Below are 19,560 nucleotides of genomic sequence, written 5' to 3' on the forward strand. Positions count from 1 at the left end.
TGCTATCGCGGGCGGTGAGCCGATAAGCCTCAGGTCCGCCAATCGGAGACCGCCAATTCCAGATCTCACCAGGGACCACTCACCGCCTTGATCGGTACGGTATTGCGTTTACGAAGTATACGGTATAGATCGGCGCTCGGAGGCTCGGACAACAAGTAATGTACAACTACTACCATTGTGGCTACATTCCAGAATACAGGAAGAACTTCATGTTTGTAACAGTGGTACATACACAGTACAGGTATCTCGGCTTCACCGCCATTAATAGGACAATTAGGAAACATCCAGTCTTCAGCTGGGATGCGAATACATGGCCGTCAATGGACGGAGCGGCATGTCTCAAGGAAAAGGGTATGTCTAAGCTCGGGCGCATAGAGGAACAAAGGAGACCCGGTCGGCAAGAAAAGAGGCATGGCCTGCCGTGGCAAGACTCCATGCATAAAGAACTCACCCGGGAAGTAGACCGGCACAAAGTCGTACAAGAACCCGGGGGGAGGGGAATGGTACACAGAAAAGTGAAAGGCGCCAAGGGGACGCTGGGTCGTTACTTTCATCGGAATCGGTAGGATTTATGAGCGAGAGGTGAGGTTGGGGCAGGCTCAACAGCTCCCACGGGCACCCGGATACGGTTGTTCTTGCGGGTGGGAGTCTGGGCACAGAAGAGACAGACATAGACCGACGGCAGATTGGCCCGCTCCAGACCAACGCACTTCGTATGCAGCCAGTGGCTACAGGATTCACTGCTCATCAATCAGTCGCTGTTCGTTCGGTCTCGTTCTAGACAACAGTGCTTACCATTGAATCATCAAGTGGCCACCGTTGTCCATGGAATTGCAGATGCATCTGGTTCCATTGCTTGGGTTGCTGAAGCGGTCGGTGATGGGCGTGGCAAGGTCGGGGTCAGTCATAGTCGTGGGGGACGTATTGGTCGTGCGTGAGGCGAGGTCAAGCTCGGCTCCAAAACGCGGCGGAGACGACCGCAGATGGGCCAGGGAGCGTGCGCCGCGGCTAGCACGCGAGCCATAGCTTACAGTGTGCGGGCGAGGGATCCGGCCTCTTTCCTGGAGGACCTTTCGCAGTGCGTGTTGGGCATCGCCGCTGTCGTTCTCCGGTTCTGCAAAGGGCTCCACGAGCGATCCGGCGCTAACATACGACAGATCCGAGTGCAATACCGTCGACTGTCTTTTCGGGGTCCGCTTCCAGTCATCCAACGTAGGTTTGTACTGTGGTCGTCTGGAAGGCCCTCGACCATTCCCCCCCCAAGGGGACGCCCGTCCTGAAGACGAAGCGGCCGTAGAGGTGTAGGAGCCCTTGGAATGGGGTCGCGAGCCGGATTCGCTGCGGGCAATCGTCGCCCCACTGGCATCGGAGAAGGCATAAGAGGGATTGCGGCTGGGGATGGTGGGGTATTCAGAAAAGTCTACCGAGTCATACTCGCTTTCCGTGGCGGAGCCATCGAGGTCCATCCCAGTGACGGGATCCGTCAGCCCTGTTGACTCGGGCACGGGCTGCATCTCCGTCTTTGCCCTACCGTCCTTGCCAATCTTCAGAACTACGGACTGGGAACGAGTGGGAAGAGTAGAGGCCACCGAGTTAGCCCTCGAGAGCTGCTGGCGGAAGGGTTTAATTGGAGAGGACCGACCCTTGGAGGGACTCTTCCGAATTCCATTGCTAGAAGCCATACCGCCAGACCCAGAACGATATGCATTTCCGGTGACGGCACTGTGTGTTAGACTGCGAGTCAGGGAGGGTCGCGTTTGTCGGGGGGTGTAATCATCCTCTTCATCTTCATACACTGGGATATGTTGGGTGACGCTTTGAGCACGGCGGAGCTCCTCTCGCTTGGACTCCTCCGTCTGGTGATGGTAGGGTTGGCGAGTGGGCCGGGAAAAGAGCCTCTTATCCGGACTCGGCTGAGGACCCCCAAACCGGCGGGCGGGAGAGCTTAGGAACATAGCTGGGTCCTCTGTCTTGGTGATAGGACGTCGAGGGGAGGTTGAGAAGGGCGCGGGAAATAGGGCGGCATCGGTCGTGGTAACTCCCGATGAGATGTTGTATGTACTGCCATTGAACTCAGGGATATCCATGTTTCCTTCAATGGGGGGTAATTGTGGAATATGAGAGTCCTGAATGTGATTTTGATTGAGGTGGTAGGTATCGAGTGTGTGTGAATCGAAAAGGTTGACCCCGGTGGTGGCCGACAGGCCCATGTTGCCCGCATGGTGATCGAAGTCCTGGTCCCAGAATAGCCTCTGCTGCGGAAAGAATGGAGACCCGGACGGATTTATCGATGCCAGTTGAAACGGGTCAGGGGACGACTGGAGGTCGCCAAAGAGCCGCGGTGAAGCCCCCATTAACCGACTGGGAGTCTCCAAATGGCCGCCCACCAGACTGGACCCTGACGGTCGTCGACCCGTTCCAGCGGCATCTTCAAGTCCCGTCACCTTTTTCCTCGAAGCACTGCTAGGCGGGGGGGTCTGAATCGTGGCAGCTGATTTGGCCGAATCCACTGTGCGAGGACCATCCTCCCCCACGATGCAATTGGGCCTTGACGGACGACGTCTCTTGGCTGTATCGGTGTCCTGTTCCGCCTTGATCCCCCGCAGGGGTCCTTCTGTGTCTGCCAAGTGGTCGGGAGCGGTGTCCGGCAGGCGGAGGGGATTGATCACCGGGGTGCCCAGCCCGAACTTCTGGGGGGTGCGGAGGAACTCGGGGCTCGAGGCATAGGGGTCGGAGGTATCCCAGGTGACTCTGGGATCGAAGAAGCTGGACTCGAGTTTGGGAGTCTGGAACGCCGAATCACCGAAGATTGTTGTAGTCGGGGGGGTCCTCGTGGGGGTCTGAGGTTCACCGTTTGGATAGCTGAAGCTAAAGGTGAAGGAGGGCTCTGTCAGCATCATCTTGTACACTAGTAACCGCTGGGGGATCGGAGCTCGGCAGGAGCTCCGGAGACCACCAGATGGAGTGACAGACGGGTCCAAGGTGGGCAGAATATTGTGGGCATAGGAGAGAGCTTGGAATTGAGGGCAATCGACCGTCCAAGATCGGACTAGAAGACGGTGGCTAGCAGGACGAGTGGTGATGGAGAGACAACCCCGCCTGGGCCGGAGAACCAGTATGTGTAGGAAAGACAGCGGACATACCTGTGAACAGGCTGGTCCCAACTCATGTCAGCAACGTCGTGATCCCAGCAACCATTCAATACAAGCTGCCAGGCAACCCTCTTGTCGACCGTCCAGATACTTCGGAGCCGTCAGGAATGTGGGAGGGGAGGGGTTCGGTAGGGATCACGGTGCCGACGAATGTAAGCCTCCACAGGGTCATTGAAGCCAAGCTAGTAGTGTCAGGCAAGCAGACAGAGGGAGCCCCTCGAAGGAACGATTGGGATGGCCACAGGGAGGACCCTAGCACATAGTCCGAAGGATTGTGTTGGGAACTGAAAGACGGATGTACCCGGCAGGTCGGCGAGGAAGGAGATGAAGAAAGAGAGGGAGGAAGACCGAGGAGGAGTCGAGGGAGGAGGGAGGGAGGGAGGGAGGGAGGAGGAGGAGGAGGAGTGGTGGTGGTAGTCGTATGGATGGAGGTTCCAAGAATGATGGAGCTGTCCTCGAACAAAGGGAGGAGCGGGAATGCGTTCAGGTTGCAGGCTGGCAGGCTGGCTTTGAGGGGTCCGCGGGTTGGTCTGATCCTTGCCCTGGGAGGAGAAAAGGAAGAAAGGAGAGAAGGAGAATGAATCAATCAACCAGAGAGGGAGAAAGAGAGAAAGCGAGGCCGCATGGGAAATTTTGTGTTTTCGTTTTCCTCTGTTTGTAATTTGGTAATGAGTTGACAGGTTTTTTGCCCTTTTTTTCTTTTTACTACATCCGCAGATCCACCTCTCCTCAACCCCGATTCTACTTTTTCCCATGAACAGTTGCCCTGCCCGGCCCTGTGCCCAGCAACACTGAATGGAGCAACTGAGCAAGAGACGGGCCAGGATCCGGCTGAATGCGGGCGACAAATGAGCCTGCTACGAATAATCGCGAGTCATCCCTCTTAATGCCGCCGTTATAGCCTTCGATGTCGACTTCCCCGATCGCCCTCCACTTTCTGCGTTGGGGATCCGGCCTGGGAGTCTTGGACAGATGAACCTGCCCATCCCAGTGCACACGACGTGTTCCCTGCTGGCGGACAGCGTGAAACAGTTGATAAGTACGGAGTACTAACTGAGAGTGCCCGACAGAGGTCACAATTCCTGTTCATCCAATTTGTCGGTGGGGTCCCCCCAGCGCCAAGCCTTCTTCATAATTCATATGTATATGGAGAGTACTCCATACACGACCTGGGTTCGTCACAGAACTTAAGTGATAATGACGAGTATTCGAGGAACAATACCTATCTACCGATGAATGATGGAAGCTACGCACGATTGATCCTTCCAGCGAGATTACTCTCCCACCCAATGCCCTCAGCATCCACGACTACGGCCCCTCCCAAGGCACCGGCGTCGTTCCCAGAACAAGGAACGGCGGCCCCATTCCGTGGATCGTCCATCAGCGTCTCCCGCACGATCGGGTTGGCCGCAGTGGTGTTGACACCGGCTCTGGACCTGCAGCGCCGTCCCCGACTGTTGGTTGCAATTGGCTTTGTATCAAGGAACGAGAGAGTTTCTCAATTGTAGCATCTGATTCACATCATATTCACCTGTGTCAGCCAACTCTCAACCCCGACCGGTTGATACAGCGGCCACTGCCCACCCACATCCCCCCCCCCCGGTAGATCGATCCATCCCGCCAACCCTAACCCGCCAGAAAAGAGGACTGCATCGCCAGACAAGGTTTAAATTGATCAAGACTCCCTTACGAGGCCGTCGATCGAGGCCGCATTGGGCGGCGGGAGATTGAGCCTTGCAACGACCGCCAGCACTAACGACCCTCGGGCGCCCTGGGGTTTCTCCTCCGTCCCCTTCATCCCCCGAACTTCCGGCCACGACGACCGCTAAACTAGTTCCCTGGCCCTGGGGCCTCTTTTCAGCTCCAGCCTCCATCACATCCCACCTCTCCGTCTCACGAGTGCCCATGACTGGGTTCCGGAATATTAATAGCTTCCCGTAATTACGACCCTTCTTGGCCGGGGAGCTGGCCCCGATTGACCCAAATCGATGACGACATTGAAACACCCGACCTGAGTCCGGCCCCGTATAATCCCTGGCTCACGGCTCCTGAACTAGACGCGACTATTTGCATCCGCTGCAGCTATCCATTGTCCAGCATCGGGAGAGGCGAAGTGACAGGAAACGCACCCAGTAGACAAACCAAGGGCCACTCCAGAAACCGTTGGATTTAAGACCGGACGGACCACGGCGTCCTGGGGAGGAAGGAGGCTGCCACCAGATCCTCACCGTCATGACTAGCTATTAGCTAGATAGCTATCTACTCCGTACTCCCTTCGAGGTCACCCTGCCCAGAGTAATATTACCCGTTTGGGAGGTTCACCGCGACCCGCCCGGCGGTTCATTGGGCCACGAAGATCGGACGTGAGGCGACCCAAGTCTAGACTATCTCGGGCACGGCGATTCAGATGTCTGCCGCAACTTGTTAATATCAATGCGTCGTCGGGCTTTCGCGACCGTCATTGGTTAGAGCGCATCGAAAAGGGGAGCCTATAGCAGGGGAAAACTCCCCGGTCGGCTAAGCCAAGGCGGTCGGGACGATGGACGAAAGTACCTACCTGCCTAGGTCGGTACAATCCAATCCGATTGCACCTGATTCTATCCCCAGCTGGAAGCCAGGAAGATCGATCTTCTGGCGGGTTGAAACAGTGCAAGTCTAGGATCGCGATGATCCAGTTCTATCAACCCCCCAGAATCCGCTCTGCCCCTTTACCGGGTCCGACGGTCTGTCCAGCAAGCGCAGTTACAGGCACTAGAGCTGCACGCGAGCAACGGGACCTGCAGCAGTTAGTTAGACGCCCTGCTGTGTCACCCGCAGGACACGGCGATAGTCTTTTCCCCCAGGTAATATTCTCAACAGCCCCTGGCATAATCTGGATGCAGCGTGCGGGTTTAGTAGCCGCCCTCTTGTTCTTCCATTTGGCTGGATTTAAGGTTGGAGACACCAGCAAGGAGCATCGGCTTCCTTTTTAGGGTCTGTGTTCTCCTTCCATCGACCGCCCTTTCTTCTGCAGAAGATTTCTCGATCCCACGCATGAAAGGGCCAGGTGGAGGGCGTCGGCCTTATCTCTTCAACCCGGTCTGTGATTTGTGATTCCAGGAGGGTCTTGCGCCTATCGGCGTAACTAGAGTTCGCAGCTTACGGTCAATCTAGCAGGTGCCAGGACAATGAATCCAGAGGCGTGAATGGTCCAAATCGACCACCCCGCCGCTCTGCCAGCCAGGAGAGCAGGGTACTCCTGGGCTAGCGGCAACTACTGCTGGTGTCGACATGATCGCATGCATTGACAACATGTATGTAGATAAATTGTGCTATAAATTGGTGGTTCCCTGGGCGATGGGAGTTGGAGCGGATCGGGGGAGTTGATGCGGTCAAGCCCGCAGCAGCGTCGTAATGTCATGTGTCCGGTACATCAGGCAGACAGACAGACCACGAATCATCTGCTCTTCCCATATTTCGAGGTGTTTTGGTTGCGTCTGTCCAAGTTGAAAAAGACTGCTCCGTAGAGTACTGGTTTGTCCTTCATGGTTATTGATTGCGTAAACCCTGCATCAGTGGATATGTGACTGGTCAAAAATATCAATACTACGCTCTGACTACTACTAGGTTGATGAAGCTCTCAAGGCAGCAGCGCTCAAGGCAGCAGTCGGTGATGTTGTTAGTCATGTGACCGTGGATAGATGCCTGATCAGGCAGGGATAAAGCTAAGCCACAGGTGATTGCTGTGCCACGGCCGCCACAGCGCCACGACCCCGCCAAGATCCACCGCTTCCCGATGAGGAAATGACGAACCATTCCATTCATTCATCTTCATTGATTTCGTTGTTGCAGGAGACCCTCGTCCGGTCACTCTTTGGGCATCAGGCTCTTACCTTCTTTCATCTGAAACCCCCAAGGTACTCTCCTTTTATATCGAAAAAAGCGACAGAGGGCGGATATTCTTTTCGACACGACCTTCCTTATAAGACTCACGCTGGTCGGCTGATTGCTCTGTGACAGAAGTAGTATTGCATTATACGCCCCCACGTCTGAAGTGATCAACTTGAAATACAATCGTGTGCCGCCTATTTCCTCACTCTCTTACTCCAGCATAATCCCCACGTATTATATCTCCGACACATTTTTATCTTTCACTCAAGAGAATATGACGGTCACGCAGAAGCGAAATGCCCGATTTCGGGCTCGCAGAAGACCCAAGGGCGCCAGAAAAGCTCTGATGAGGTCTTTGGATGCGCCTAGGTCGCCTCGATCGATCCTTGATCAGGCGCGCAGAAGCAGTCTATTGAAAAGACGGGACCAGGGCGACGTAGTTGATGTTCCCAGGACCAAAGCCGCACGCGCCCCCCCGGCAAAGAGGTTTCGCAAGTTGAATCTCCTTCCGTTGTCGACGGAGCATCTTGAAAAGGTCAGTAGGGAACACAGAGTGCTTCCCAATTTTGTATCCTTTGTTCTGTCGTAGGGTTCTGATGGACCATCCTTGAACCCTGCTTGGCTTGCACAGCTTAGCATAACCAACGTACCTATTGCTAACTTGTCACTTTGAATAGAACTGCTTCGAACGGGAGGTATTACCTGAAGATTATGTGTTTGTCCCCAAGGGAGATGTTTATGTCACTCGCAATTGTCGAAGTAGAACCAAGGAGTCTGGTCGTCTAGTCTACGTGGTTTATGTGAGAATGATCCCCGTCGCCAATACCTTGATTCTGGTCGCTAACCTTTTACAGGACAAAAACGGCAAGAGATCTCTTGGCCTTCGTGTGCCTAAGGATATTCACGCAGCCGTCCATGAATCCGCCGCCGAATCTGCCGAATCGCGCGCTAAGGCCGTCAAACTCCGCGATGAAAAGGACTTTGCGCGAGCACGCCAGCTCCTGGCCACCCGTTTCCCATTGATGCCCGCAGAATCTCTACAGACTATCCTACACCATGCCTTTTTGAAGGGAACCGGCCGTGTGGGACGATCCTCCACCTTATCGGACGAACGAAAAGCCGATTTGGCTGTCGAGGCACATATTCGACACACCAAAACCGAGTATGAAGCCCTTCTGAAGGCTGGAAAGGGACGGGAACGGGCTCGCAATGAGACGCGGGGACAGGTGCTGGCGATCAAAACCACTTGGGCAGGCGCAACTCTGCCTGCGCGGCAAATGAATGTGTCCGCCCGATGTTCGCCCAATGCCGATAGCGATGCATAACCAGCTATGGATAATTTTCTTGTTTCTCATTCTCGTTTAAGCGGCGTTTGATATGGATTCATAGCTTATGATGTGCGGGGTTTTAGCTCTCCCTGGTTTGGCGTTTTGTTTAGCGTAGTAGATAGTGATTATTCCATCAAGTCTTTACATACGTAGACTACAGCCCAGGCTAATGATACATCTTCGCTCAGAGAGTCGTCTGCATTCCCAGGCAGTATACTATTGGGTCTGACTCATTTCATGTAAATATCCTCCAATCTTTAGTAACTTGCTAACCAGTACTACTGCAAGGCCTGGCAAATTCCATATGCCCAATCCAGAGAATTTTACGGGAAGAGAGAAATCTACTATCACCGCCCCTCTGGGTACTTTACACAATCACAACTGAACTACGTACTCACAGGAACCATATTAAGGACAGTTAAAACAACAATATATTGCTATGAAATAAGCAAAATACATCGACCCTTCCCTAAGTATCAGCTTCACAGGACAGCTGACAGAACGCCAAACAACGCTGGTAGTCACCACCCGACGGGCGTCCGCATAGTTAACAATTGCCAGCAGAGCGCGCCCTCGGGTGCTTTGACCTATCAACTCATCCAGTCTCGGGGGATGTCATCCCATGGCAGCTGGCGATAGGACCCGGGAGGGAGATTGTATGTGTCTTGAATGAGACTGTCAATCTCTTCGGCGAAGATGTTAGGGTCCTGGGGAAGTTGCTGAGATGGCCAGAAAACGTTCTCCGGAGCTTCTGGGATAAAGTGCTGGTCGGGGTAGGGTTCAGGATGCAGAAGAGGGTAATCCATAGGGAGCTGCAACGTGGGCTGATAAATGGGCATTGGAGGCGCCTGATCACTGCCGTTCTCGTCAGGAGGTGGGGGGACGGAATGGAGATACACCTCGCCATCCTCTGAAGGAGGGTCGTTGTCTATGTAGTCTTCTAAAACGGTATAGTCATCTTCAGAAGCCGCGACCTCTGAAGACGCGTCGTCGTCCGTAAAAACATCGGCGTGGTGATTGGGATGGTGCCCACTAGGGAGCTGGAAATTGGGCCAAGGCTCGTAGTAGTTCGGTTGATCTTCCAGACCGGGGGGGAGCTGCACGGTGCTGCGACTGTTCTGGCAGACAAACCATATCGCGGTGCATTTTCCGCGAAGATACGGGAATGTGATCTGGCCACCCGTCCAGACCACTCGTATCATTCTCGCCAACTCCTTTCCCAGCGCTTTGAAGATGTCCATGGCATGCTGTTCGACCCTTTCATCATAACTGCTAATTCCAAGCTGACTATACGGAGGGACGAATCGGCAACAGAGCATGATTCTCCCATCGTGATACTCTGGGGTTGTCCAGGCTCTGGTTTGATATCTCTCCTCGCAGGCATCGTATGCGGCTTTCAGAAGGTTCATCTTCCAGGCTTGGTACAAAGTCTCCAATTTGTCAGGATGATGATAATTGGGATCCAACCGGCAAAGGTGAGATACTGTAGCGTTGTAACGTTGCAGCACCGATTCTGGGGGAAAGGGAAGTCTCACGATAACTTCACCCGTTTTGAAATCACCTTTGTGCATCTCGAAATTCAAATGATAGTCGAGGAGAAGACAGTCGAACCTGCTACGAGACGTGGGTGTCTTGTTCATCGGCATCGACCCTCTATACCACTTGTAGACTGACATGATGTGGGGGGAATTTCAGACTTGGGCTTTTGATAGATTGTTTCAGAACGTAGGCCGCCGATACATAGTGACGGAGGTGACCCTCCATTCTCCTGGTGGGCCGTCAAGTTGTATATATAGCTTTCTCCGAAGCCGAGCGGTGTGGATAATGCCGTAAGTAATTCACATGGAGTTTGCCATTCCTCAATATGCTTTCTTGGGGTAGTCACCTATATGAGTGGCTGATATTGAGGCTGCTTTCTTTCGGATCCCTCCGTCTAGGCATAGGATTTCGTCTATCCAACGTCTCTTCAGCGCGGTAGATAGCGTATGAAAGAGAGCAAATCCAACAATCTTCAGACAACCTCTAGCCCATTCGATCCCCAAAATTGGCGAATTCCTGGAGCATTGTCAGTCCTACTCCCGAGGATTAATGAGCCACACTGCGGCAAAAGGAGTACTCCCTTCTGGTTCTCCAGGAAGAGGGACCATATGGTCCTCACAAGACTGTACTGGTGAAGGTGGTATTGGAGGATATCATTGGAAAAGCCCGATCTATAATGCATAGGCTAGGGCCTTCATTATATTTTACTTTTCCTGATATTTTAAACCCTTTATACGACTCATCACGAGTTTCTCCTGGTACCTAACCTTCGTTATGTAGAGGTTATGTTGTAATTGAGATTTACGTAGCGCCTATAATATTGTACTACAAAGATGGTATGGAATGTATGTAGTCTTTGAAAAGCATATAAAATGGGGAAATCACACCGAAATCAACAACAAGAACTACTACTCAAGGGCCGCCGAACCGGAGCTCAAACCTACGATGTTCATCAGGTTCGTAGTTAATCTGCACATGGCATATGGAGTTCCAGGCTTGTGGAAATGGTTCAAGAGGTGAACGCGACAACCTGAGTAGCATCATCTGTAGCTCCGCTCTCAGAGCTCTGAAGAGATGCCCAGGATCGCCAGTCTGGGCAGCGAATCGGAACGTCACTGTGACCAATCCCGCCTGCCAGGGAGGGTTAGCCCACCTCGCCTGTCGAATCCTTTCCTCAAGCACGACATTAGCTGCCATCAGAATGAAATACGGCGTTTTTCCACCATGTACAATCACCTTGTTCATTGAGAACTGCACTCTCACAATGACGCGACCACTTGTGGGCGTGTATCGCATTAATTCGACGCCCGAGCGTTCAAGCTGTTCGCAGTTTTCTTGCGCCGACGAGAGGGTACCTTGCCCAGGATGAGCCGGATCCTGCATGTATTCCATGATGTAGGTATTGATGAAAGATGATGAGAAGAGATCGTTGAGGTGATGGGGTAGGTTTCTGGTCAAATGCTGGACACAGGGGCTCGAGTGTGTTGATGAAAGAAGGCATTCTAGAGTGAGGCATGTGGTTACTTTTATAGTCAGCGCTCCGAGGGACAAGCTGAGATGCGATCTGGTTTGTGGAATTTGAAGATAGGCATAGCCCTTTTTCATACGGGGTATGCATTATGGTCTGCGGCAATACTCCTTCCTAGATGGTATAGGCCGAATAGAACACTGCCGACATCCATCTTCTTCTTGTCTGTGTAATCAAGGGTAAATTCGAATATAGCCTTTCTTTCTCCAGGACGAGAAGATGCCTCAGTTATTGGGAAAGGGCTTCGGGGATTTCCGTGTGTCTGTGTGGGGAACACCTTTCTGCGCACGAAAAGGTCAGTATACATCGTGGGAACAACAAAGCGATGGGAAAGACATAGGCTCGGTTTCATAGGATCAAAGGAAAAAGAGAGGTGGAAGTGGAACTAACCTAAAATAGACATCTCCGCTTAACCCCGCTTACACCCTATCCGGTTAGCTCCATTACCCCGGATTTAACTAACTACATTCGGCTGCCTTGTGTCCTGTTAGGCTGTTAGTACGGAGTTACTGTTTTAGTTTTTACATGGTCATTAATGCCCGACTTGTGTCACTCCCCCTACGTCACAGGGACTTGGTCGTTGTTGCTTACCATTTTCAATATATAGGGCAAGCGTCTTCAATTTCCAGGCATTTTCATGCGATATGTCATGCTGTCATGTCTCAAAAATATAAAACACATGAGGCGTGGCCAGACCGCAGCACCGTTGTCGTCTTATTGCCGAGGTGAGCATTAATGAATTAGAAATCTGGACACGGAATCTCCAATCTTCTCTTCAAGAAAAAGAGTTAATCACGAAAAAGCTTTTAGATAGACCAATGGCAATTTTCCTGTTAACGAGGAGCGCCAATTCGACCGCCGCTACGTGAAGTTCGACATCAACGCTCTCTGTGACGTTACTGCGGTGGCTGGTGGGATATCATCTCGAATTATACGTGTTGATAAGATGGAAGGTGGATTTAGCAAGGCTCTCATAAAGACAAGGGGAAACGGAAAAGAGGTTGTTTCCCCTGTCATCGGATAAAGGTGGCGAACATTAATCTACAAATGAGAAAGCACACGAGCATCCTTTTTCCACGTGCTTTTTATTGGGCCTCCGATGGTGCGAACCCCGCTGACACCGAGTACATAATCATGGAAAGCGCTGCAGTTGTTCCACTGTTCCAGCAGTGGGGCTCGATGCGAAAGGTCGAGAGCTTATCAAAAACTTGACCAAGCCTGAGGTCCAATTGTTAGTGATCAATGTCCCTGCATATGGAGGGTTATATGCTCGAAATGCACTCCAGGCAGTCTACCGAGCTCTTGACCAGAGTATTTACCCATCCGCCTCTTTGTGTGTCAGTCCATCTTGCGATCGATCGTTCAATTCTCGATGAACCTGCCACGAGTGCTCCGAAAACCTTTTAATGACCCCCCTGATGAACCACAACGGATGTGTTCATTCCCAGTCGATACATCACCATGTGTATATGGTGTGTTTTCTGTATGATGTAGAAGCTCTAGTAGACTATATAGACGGAGAAGATTTCCCACAACATTTCATTGAGATCAGACTGTTGATAAACAAAGACATCATGACAACGTATGACTTTCATGTGCTTTCATGTCCAATGGGAAAAAGCCTTCCAGCACCAGTGGACCTTCCAAAGATCCTGGAATGCCGTAGAAGATAGTATAATCTATACTCCACATATATAGCCCCGTTACCCAAAGCTAAACCCTCTCCTCCTCCCTGACCATCGCCTTCTCGTCCACAACAACCCCCATAACCAACGCAGGCTGCAACTCCCTCGCAACCTCCACCCCACCCTCCAAACCCGAGCCCAACATTGTCCCCTTCCGACACGCCTCCCGATCCAAGCAAGCCAGTATCCTCCTATTCGGGGTAAATAGCAAATCCAACTCCTCGAGCGACTTCTGCGCCGTCTCCGGATAAAACAGATACGTCACAACGGAGATACCCAGATTAATAGCTCCAAAGACATAATACAGTTTCCAAGAGGCCTTGTTCAACGCTTCTGGCATATACAACCCGAGCCAGAAGTTTACGAACCAGTTCGTCCAGGTCGAGAGAGCAGTTCCCCGTCCACGGGCAGAGATCGGGAAGACCTCGTTGTGCTGATAATATAGATAGTGGCTAGTAAAATAAGATAATAAAGATCTAATTCTATAATACTGCTGCGCAAGCAGTTAGGCTATATAGATATAGAATTAGATAAGAATAAGATGTATATAAAGTCATACAGGAATAACCGAGGGGTAGGATCAATCGGGCCGAGGTCAAGTCAATCAAACGGCTAAATCCTGGGCCACCATCAGGCCAAGCCCTTGTTCCAACCGAGACATTAGAATAAATAGAGAAATAGAGAAATACTAGAATAGTAAGCGTAGCACGCATTCGGCCAGTCGGATTTAAATCCCCATATCAAACAAGATTTCATTGCGAAACCATAATGGTAGGAACTTCCATGCAAACGAGCATTTCCATTGGCAGCGGTGGCCTGTCTTACGGCGATGTAACTTCGACCCCGCGCGGGTTGATCAACAGCTCGTCCATTCTTCAACAACAGCCACCTCCCCGACCAACAAGTTCGTCAGAATCCGCCAACCCTCGACCATCCAATCACCCGCGCGAGGAAGAAAACCAACCATGTTGTCCCTCGCGGCGTTCATTCTCCTCACTCTCACCCTCACCTGGTACTACCACCAACGCTCGTCATCGCAGCGACTCCCCCTCCCCCCAGGTCCAACCCTCCTCTCAGCACCATGGCCCGAGAACGACATCGCCCGAACCTTCCACTCGTGGAACAAGCGATACGGACCGGTTGTGAGCGTCAAAATCGGTTTCCGCACCATCATCATCCTAGGCACGCGCCAAGCAGCCCAGGATCTCCTCGAGAGACGTGGAACGATCTACAGCTCCCGTCCGACATCGATTTTCATGGACCGGTACCTTAACAAAGGTCTGAATCCGGCGTTTATGCAGTACGGGCCAAACTGGCGACTTCATCGGCGATTCTACTCGACCTTGTTAAACATGAAGGCATCGCAGACCTACCGTCGACTCCAGGATATCGGGAGCAAGGAATTGGTGCACGAGTTACTCTCCACAAATGACTTCTCGGAGGTCTTCTACCGATATACCTCCGATGTGATGTTGAGGCTAGTCTACGGGAAAGGACGGGATTGGAATGATGCGGACCATCGCCGACTGCAGCAGATCAACGAGATGGCAACGTTCATCCTTCAAAATGCATCGTTTCGCACCACACTATTAGATTTGTTCCCAGTGCTGGATAAACTGCCGATGCAGTTCATGAAATGGCGTCAGGAGGCGGCGCAACTTCACGATAAAACCCGGGAGGTGTATGTCGAATGTGCGAATTCAGCCCTGCAGGAGCAAAGCTGGAATTGGATACAAGAGATCCAAGAGCGTCCGGAATCGAAAGATATCCCGTGGGAGGATGTGTCTTACTCCTTGGGTGAGTTGTATGTTGCGGGGATATACACCACGAAGATGGTTCTCGAGACATTTGTGACCACCTGTGTGGACCACATGGATGTGGTGCGCAAAGCCCAGAACGAACTGGACTCGGTGGTTGGAACGGAGAGGTTGCCCAATTTTGGGGACATGGATCGGCTTCTGTTCGTCGGGGCGTTTATTTCGGAGTTGGTGCGTTGGAAACCCATCTCTCCGATTGGAGTTCCGCATGCGGTCATTCAGGATGATGAGTACCTGGGATTTCGGATTCCAAAAGACGCAACAATTATTGCGAATCAGTGGGGTATCAATATGGACGAGGCGGTGTTTGACGCCCCTGAGACCTTTCGACCGGAGAGGTACATGGATAATCCGGATCGACACTTACCTGGGTTTGGCTTTGGGAGGAGAGCGTGTCCTGGGTATCATTTGGCGAAAGCGAGCTTTTTCATTGTTATCTCTCGGGTCTTGTGGGCGTATCACATTGAGCGGGGGGGGCCGACTGGGGATGATGCGAAAGGCGATTGCGACTCCAGGAGGATTGTGTTTACTGTTCGCAGTCTGCAGCACCGAGAGGTTATCGAGAGGGAGAGGAAGATGTGTGAGAATGATGTGAAAGAGATACTGGAGGAAATACGCCCTCCGAAGTGCTAAGATTGCGTGGGGCATGGCAAATCGTATAAGTTCTTATATAGCCGTACATTGAGATCGCTTGACTACTAGAATACCTAGAAATATGTTCTCCCTTCTGAAGGCCACGACAATACAGTCTACACAAATACATTCTTTTTGCCGTCTATAGACTGGGTATGGGTTGTATATGTTTAGTACCTGGCATTCTACAATTTTCTATTCAGAGCACTATCAGACATTTAAGACAATGAAAACCAACGTCTGAATGGATATGCCAACAGCTTCTGTATTCTACAGATAGATAAGCCTGTTACACCTTGTCCCCTTTAACTCGAAATCCGGATTCAATATCATTCAATGAAGACGCATCACCTGTCAAATTGTGTAACATGTTATCCTGTCAGCCCAAACTGGCAGGGGTGCACGATTTGCAGCTGCGCCACCATCTCCTTCTTTCATCTCTCAACTGACTTTCTATGACTCTCCCAACACTTCTACGCACCTCTCATTTCGTTCCTTTTTTCCCACTTCAACCCCCTCCCATCTCTGTTTTCTCTGACTCTTATATCCTTTCTCTTAACTGCAACCCAATACCTGATTATGATAGCACGAGGGCCCTCCCCGACTACGAGAGCTTCCTAGCCGAGCAAGCCGCCGAACAGATCCCCCCCCCCCCCCCCCCCCGCACCCGAAATCCTCGCTGCCTTCCGCACTCCCTTCTCCGATCCATCAAGACTGAATGGTCCATTTGATGTCCATAGACACGGACTACCCATCCCGGAATCCAATTCGTGACCAAAGGCGCCAAGCATGGGTCAATAGGAACGCGTTTTGGGCAAAGTTATCAGCCCGCAACGTGCCAATATATGATTTCATCGAGGAAGGGGCGGCTGATTTCCGTTGGACGCTGGAGGACGCACCCTGGGAGATCTATCATAATGCGGATATCGAGTAATATGAGTCGGGGCCCTTGAAATGTGACTCAGAGTCGGAATACGAGCAATGGCGGGATGATGAACTGGAGGCGATGAGTATTCGCACGCTGGATGCGATGGTTCCTGCGGAGGAGATGGCAAGGGTTACAAGGGAAGAAGCATAGCTACGATGTATATTTTTTTCTCCTGAGGCGGATACTTGAATTGATTGGTTTTGACCTCGCATAGCTACCACAATTAGTGGGCCCAATTAACTAGGTCAATAGAGCATGAATTGAGGAAAATTAAATTGATATTTGAAACTCTCTTTTAGATCGGCCCCATAACTCACTGTTCGCACCTTTCTAACCTTTATGCATCACACAAGTAATCTCCTCTTCACCTTAAGAACCATTTCAACATGTTCCATCGCCAAGGGAACTCCCGCCTGCTTGGACAGCAAGCGAGCCGTCTTGACGATATTCTTAATCTGTCTCCCGTTAACCTCGATCTTTGCCAGTGTTTCCAGATCTTTTTCGGTCAGTCGACTCTCCACATCTCCCATCTGAACAAATGTGTTCCAGATATGGAGTCGACTTGGTAAATCCAGGGGAGGATAGTGGATGGTTAGGTGGATTCGCGACTCAAAGGCAGCATCGAAGTCGTTGATACGGTTGCTGGTGAGGAACATTACACCTCGGTAATATTCGAGCTGTCTTAGGAATACTGATAGAATCAACATATTAGCATTGATTAGAGTAGCACTCTATAGCTGAGTCTGAGGGCAGCTGGCTCAACGTACCGGATACAAGACGATTGCGCCTCATGTCGGCCGTGGAGCGAGCCTCAAGAAACATGTCACACTCGTCGAGCAGTAAAATAGCATTCCACTTGGTGGTCAGTTCCAAAACCTGTTCGAGCGATTCTTCAACCTCGGTGACTGTTTCTCCTAGCTCGCTCGCACTCATCAGGTACAGCGGCTGACACATCTCCTCGGCAACTGGAAGAATTAATATGATCTCCACGCCACTATCAGTGTAGTCAACGCACCTGATTCTGCTGTAAGTGTCTTTCCAACCCCAGGGTCTCCGCTTAACAACATGATAAAGCCCAATCCTGTGATTCCTTGATTAGTAGTAAATAAATCATCGAGAGGACTGTCTCTTACCTTTTCCGTAAACGATATCATCAAAACCATCGTCGCGGGACAGTTCCTCCTCAACAAAGGCTCGGATAATTTCTTTGTAGCCGTGGGGAAGAACAAGCCCAGGGAAAGCATTCTTGTTCCAATTAATTGGACAAATATTTTCAACATAAAACTCGGCTAGGATCAAGCATCTTAGTAGAAGAAATCGGGGTCCCATTTGGCGAGATCTTACCCCATGTTTTGAAAGTCAGACAGTAACCACGTACAATCGGGGTACAGAGCAAGCGCTGCTTAGGACTCAATGTCTGACCTGATCTGGTGTCACGAAGAATTCCTGTGTGAGTCAAAGGATATAAAGCGGTCTTACAGCCACCTGTCTCGCCATCTTTCCAACGCTTCTCATACTTTCCCAGTGTATTCCGATACACCCCAAAAGCCTTACTTGCCGCTCTGTATATCACATTAAGAGCTCCAGCAAGTAGATCGTCTTCTGCTGATCTCATATGCAAATCTGACTCTGAGTTGATCAGCTCAAGGCTAGGCCCAGATGCGCCGTAGAGGTTGAATGTGTGGGGATCAATAATGATACGGCTGTTTTCCACCTGCACAAAAACAGGATCAACACTTTGCGTCAGAAGAGTAGAAAAATATCCCTTACATGGCGTTTTCGGATCTGTCTCGAGGATCTGGCTGTGTAGAATCCTGAGTACGCCATGTGATGAAATCCATTGAGTTGCTCAAATTTCTCCCCACGCACATGTAGTCGATCAACCAGTCCCTCAGAGTCCGGATGCAGATGGCTGGGAAACGCGTCCAGATCTAAAATCCTCTTCACGCCCTCAAATTTTGCAATGTCGACTGAGCTTGAGACATAACCAAAATTCGACCCATCGCAATCGATATATCGACATTCCAATGTAAAGAACTCTCCGCTCATATTAGCTCCATACCGACTATCGGTCAATTCCATGAGACGGTCATGGCCATCCAGCCTGGTGTATACTTCCATGCCAGGGGCAAAGATAGTCCACAGATAGTCGAAGGTAATCACCTTGTTCTTGACCAGGTCAGTCATGGCTTCAATTTGGGGCACAATCTCGCCTCTGAGAATCTGATACAAAAGGTCTAAATGCGTTTTAGCTTCCTTATTCTGTTCTTCTTCGCAGAGCCTCTCAAAGCGATGCCATCGATAGTAGAAGGAGTGAAAAGGTGCTTTAAAGGTCAACTGTTTCAATTGAGTGTTGATACCTTCCAAGCCTCTGAATGTCCTGTCGAGCACCTTCTTGATCAAGGGGCTTTGTATCGTAATAGAAACGATGGCGACTTGGTAAGTGATTGGATGGGGCTCGCGGCGTACAATAAACGCGCACTCCTGGGCATAAGAACCGGCCTCCACCCCAGTCACAATCTTGTCTGGGACCGACTCACTCCAAGCCGATCGGTCGTCGGGGCGGTAAAGTTGCTGGATCTCTGCTCTCATGCCCAGATTGAAGTCGGCATTGTAGTCAGAATTGACACTCATCTCAGACTTTCTCCCGTTAGCATTTCGCCCAGTATGTTTCCACAATTTGTAGATCTCAGAACGTACCAAGCTGCTGTCGAATGATTCAACACTCCTGTGATATGCGAGAGAACTGGCTTTATCCGACATGACAATAAACCGGCCTTCGTATATTTTGATCTTTATATATCCTTGTGTTAGAGTTTCGCCAATGTTGTCAACAACTGGGTGATTGCGTGGATAGAGAAATCGACATCCAGAATTAGAGATGCAATGTCGTGATCCGAGAGATACTGTTGCAAGGGTTATTCTAGTTAGAGACATACTTAACTATATACTTTAAGTTCGTGCTAGCCTGCGACAGCCCCGGAGTGGTCTAACAGTTAGGCTCCCGTCGGACTCCCGCTAAACGCTCATCGGGTGCCAATCAGGCACGGTGATGACCCGCGCCCCTGATCGCCGGACAT

General features: G+C 51.1%; 8 protein-coding genes across 8 annotated transcripts; 2 read left to right on the forward strand and 6 right to left on the reverse strand.

Moving 5' to 3' along the window:
• Nucleotides 1-245: 245 nt before the first annotated feature.
• On the reverse strand, nt 246-2,900 carry BO70DRAFT_377162 (PHD finger domain protein; the record flags this gene model as incomplete). The annotated part of the gene is made up of 2 exons (XM_025545176.1): nt 246-740; nt 796-2,900. The coding sequence occupies 2 exons, from the start codon at nt 2,898-2,900 to the stop codon at nt 551-553; spliced, it is 2,295 nt and encodes a 764-aa protein (XP_025402769.1). The 3' UTR covers nt 246-550.
• A 221-nt stretch (nt 2,901-3,121) lies between these two features.
• On the reverse strand, nt 3,122-4,072 carry BO70DRAFT_131092 (uncharacterized protein). The gene has a single exon (XM_025538030.1). It carries the CDS (start codon nt 3,905-3,907, stop codon nt 3,344-3,346), a length of 564 nt encoding a protein of 187 aa, XP_025402770.1. The 5' UTR covers nt 3,908-4,072; the 3' UTR covers nt 3,122-3,343.
• A 2,911-nt stretch (nt 4,073-6,983) lies between these two features.
• On the forward strand, nt 6,984-8,495 carry BO70DRAFT_358942 (DUF2293 domain-containing protein). Its single transcript, XM_025542419.1, has 3 exons — nt 6,984-7,557; nt 7,700-7,822; nt 7,877-8,495. Exons 1-3 carry the CDS (start codon nt 7,297-7,299, stop codon nt 8,345-8,347), a joined length of 855 nt encoding a protein of 284 aa, XP_025402771.1. The 5' UTR covers nt 6,984-7,296; the 3' UTR covers nt 8,348-8,495.
• Nucleotides 8,496-8,940: 445 nt separating this feature from the next.
• Nucleotides 8,941-10,026, reverse strand: BO70DRAFT_415354 (uncharacterized protein; the record flags this gene model as incomplete). The annotated part of the gene is made up of 2 exons (XM_025547372.1): nt 8,941-9,833; nt 9,912-10,026. 2 exons carry the CDS (start codon nt 10,024-10,026, stop codon nt 8,941-8,943), a joined length of 1,008 nt encoding a protein of 335 aa, XP_025402772.1.
• A 775-nt stretch (nt 10,027-10,801) lies between these two features.
• BO70DRAFT_393134 (uncharacterized protein) lies at nt 10,802-11,281 on the reverse strand (the record flags this gene model as incomplete). Its single annotated transcript, XM_025546337.1, has 1 exon — nt 10,802-11,281. The coding sequence occupies one exon, from the start codon at nt 11,279-11,281 to the stop codon at nt 10,802-10,804; it is 480 nt and encodes a 159-aa protein (XP_025402773.1).
• Nucleotides 11,282-13,130: 1,849 nt separating this feature from the next.
• On the reverse strand, nt 13,131-13,442 carry BO70DRAFT_393135 (uncharacterized protein; the record flags this gene model as incomplete). Its single annotated transcript, XM_025546338.1, has 1 exon — nt 13,131-13,442. The coding sequence occupies one exon, from the start codon at nt 13,440-13,442 to the stop codon at nt 13,131-13,133; it is 312 nt and encodes a 103-aa protein (XP_025402774.1).
• A 564-nt stretch (nt 13,443-14,006) lies between these two features.
• On the forward strand, nt 14,007-15,649 carry BO70DRAFT_358943 (cytochrome P450). Its single transcript, XM_025542420.1, has one exon. It carries the CDS (start codon nt 14,068-14,070, stop codon nt 15,550-15,552), a length of 1,485 nt encoding a protein of 494 aa, XP_025402775.1. The 5' UTR covers nt 14,007-14,067; the 3' UTR covers nt 15,553-15,649.
• Nucleotides 15,650-16,824: 1,175 nt separating this feature from the next.
• Nucleotides 16,825-19,360, reverse strand: BO70DRAFT_384926 (ATP-binding protein; the record flags this gene model as incomplete). The annotated part of the gene is made up of 8 exons (XM_025545695.1): nt 19,181-19,360; nt 18,251-19,120; nt 17,960-18,194; nt 17,825-17,902; nt 17,614-17,769; nt 17,496-17,561; nt 17,248-17,445; nt 16,825-17,171 (listed from the first exon to the last, which is right to left on the reverse strand). The coding sequence occupies exons 1-8, from the start codon at nt 19,241-19,243 to the stop codon at nt 16,825-16,827; spliced, it is 2,013 nt and encodes a 670-aa protein (XP_025402776.1). The 5' UTR covers nt 19,244-19,360.
• Between the last annotated feature and the right edge of the window lie 200 nt (nt 19,361-19,560).

The sequence above is a fragment of the Aspergillus heteromorphus genome, assembly GCF_003184545.1.
Source record: "Aspergillus heteromorphus CBS 117.55 chromosome Unknown BO70scaffold_3, whole genome shotgun sequence".
Classification (NCBI taxonomy): Eukaryota; Fungi; Ascomycota; class Eurotiomycetes; order Eurotiales; family Aspergillaceae; genus Aspergillus; species Aspergillus heteromorphus.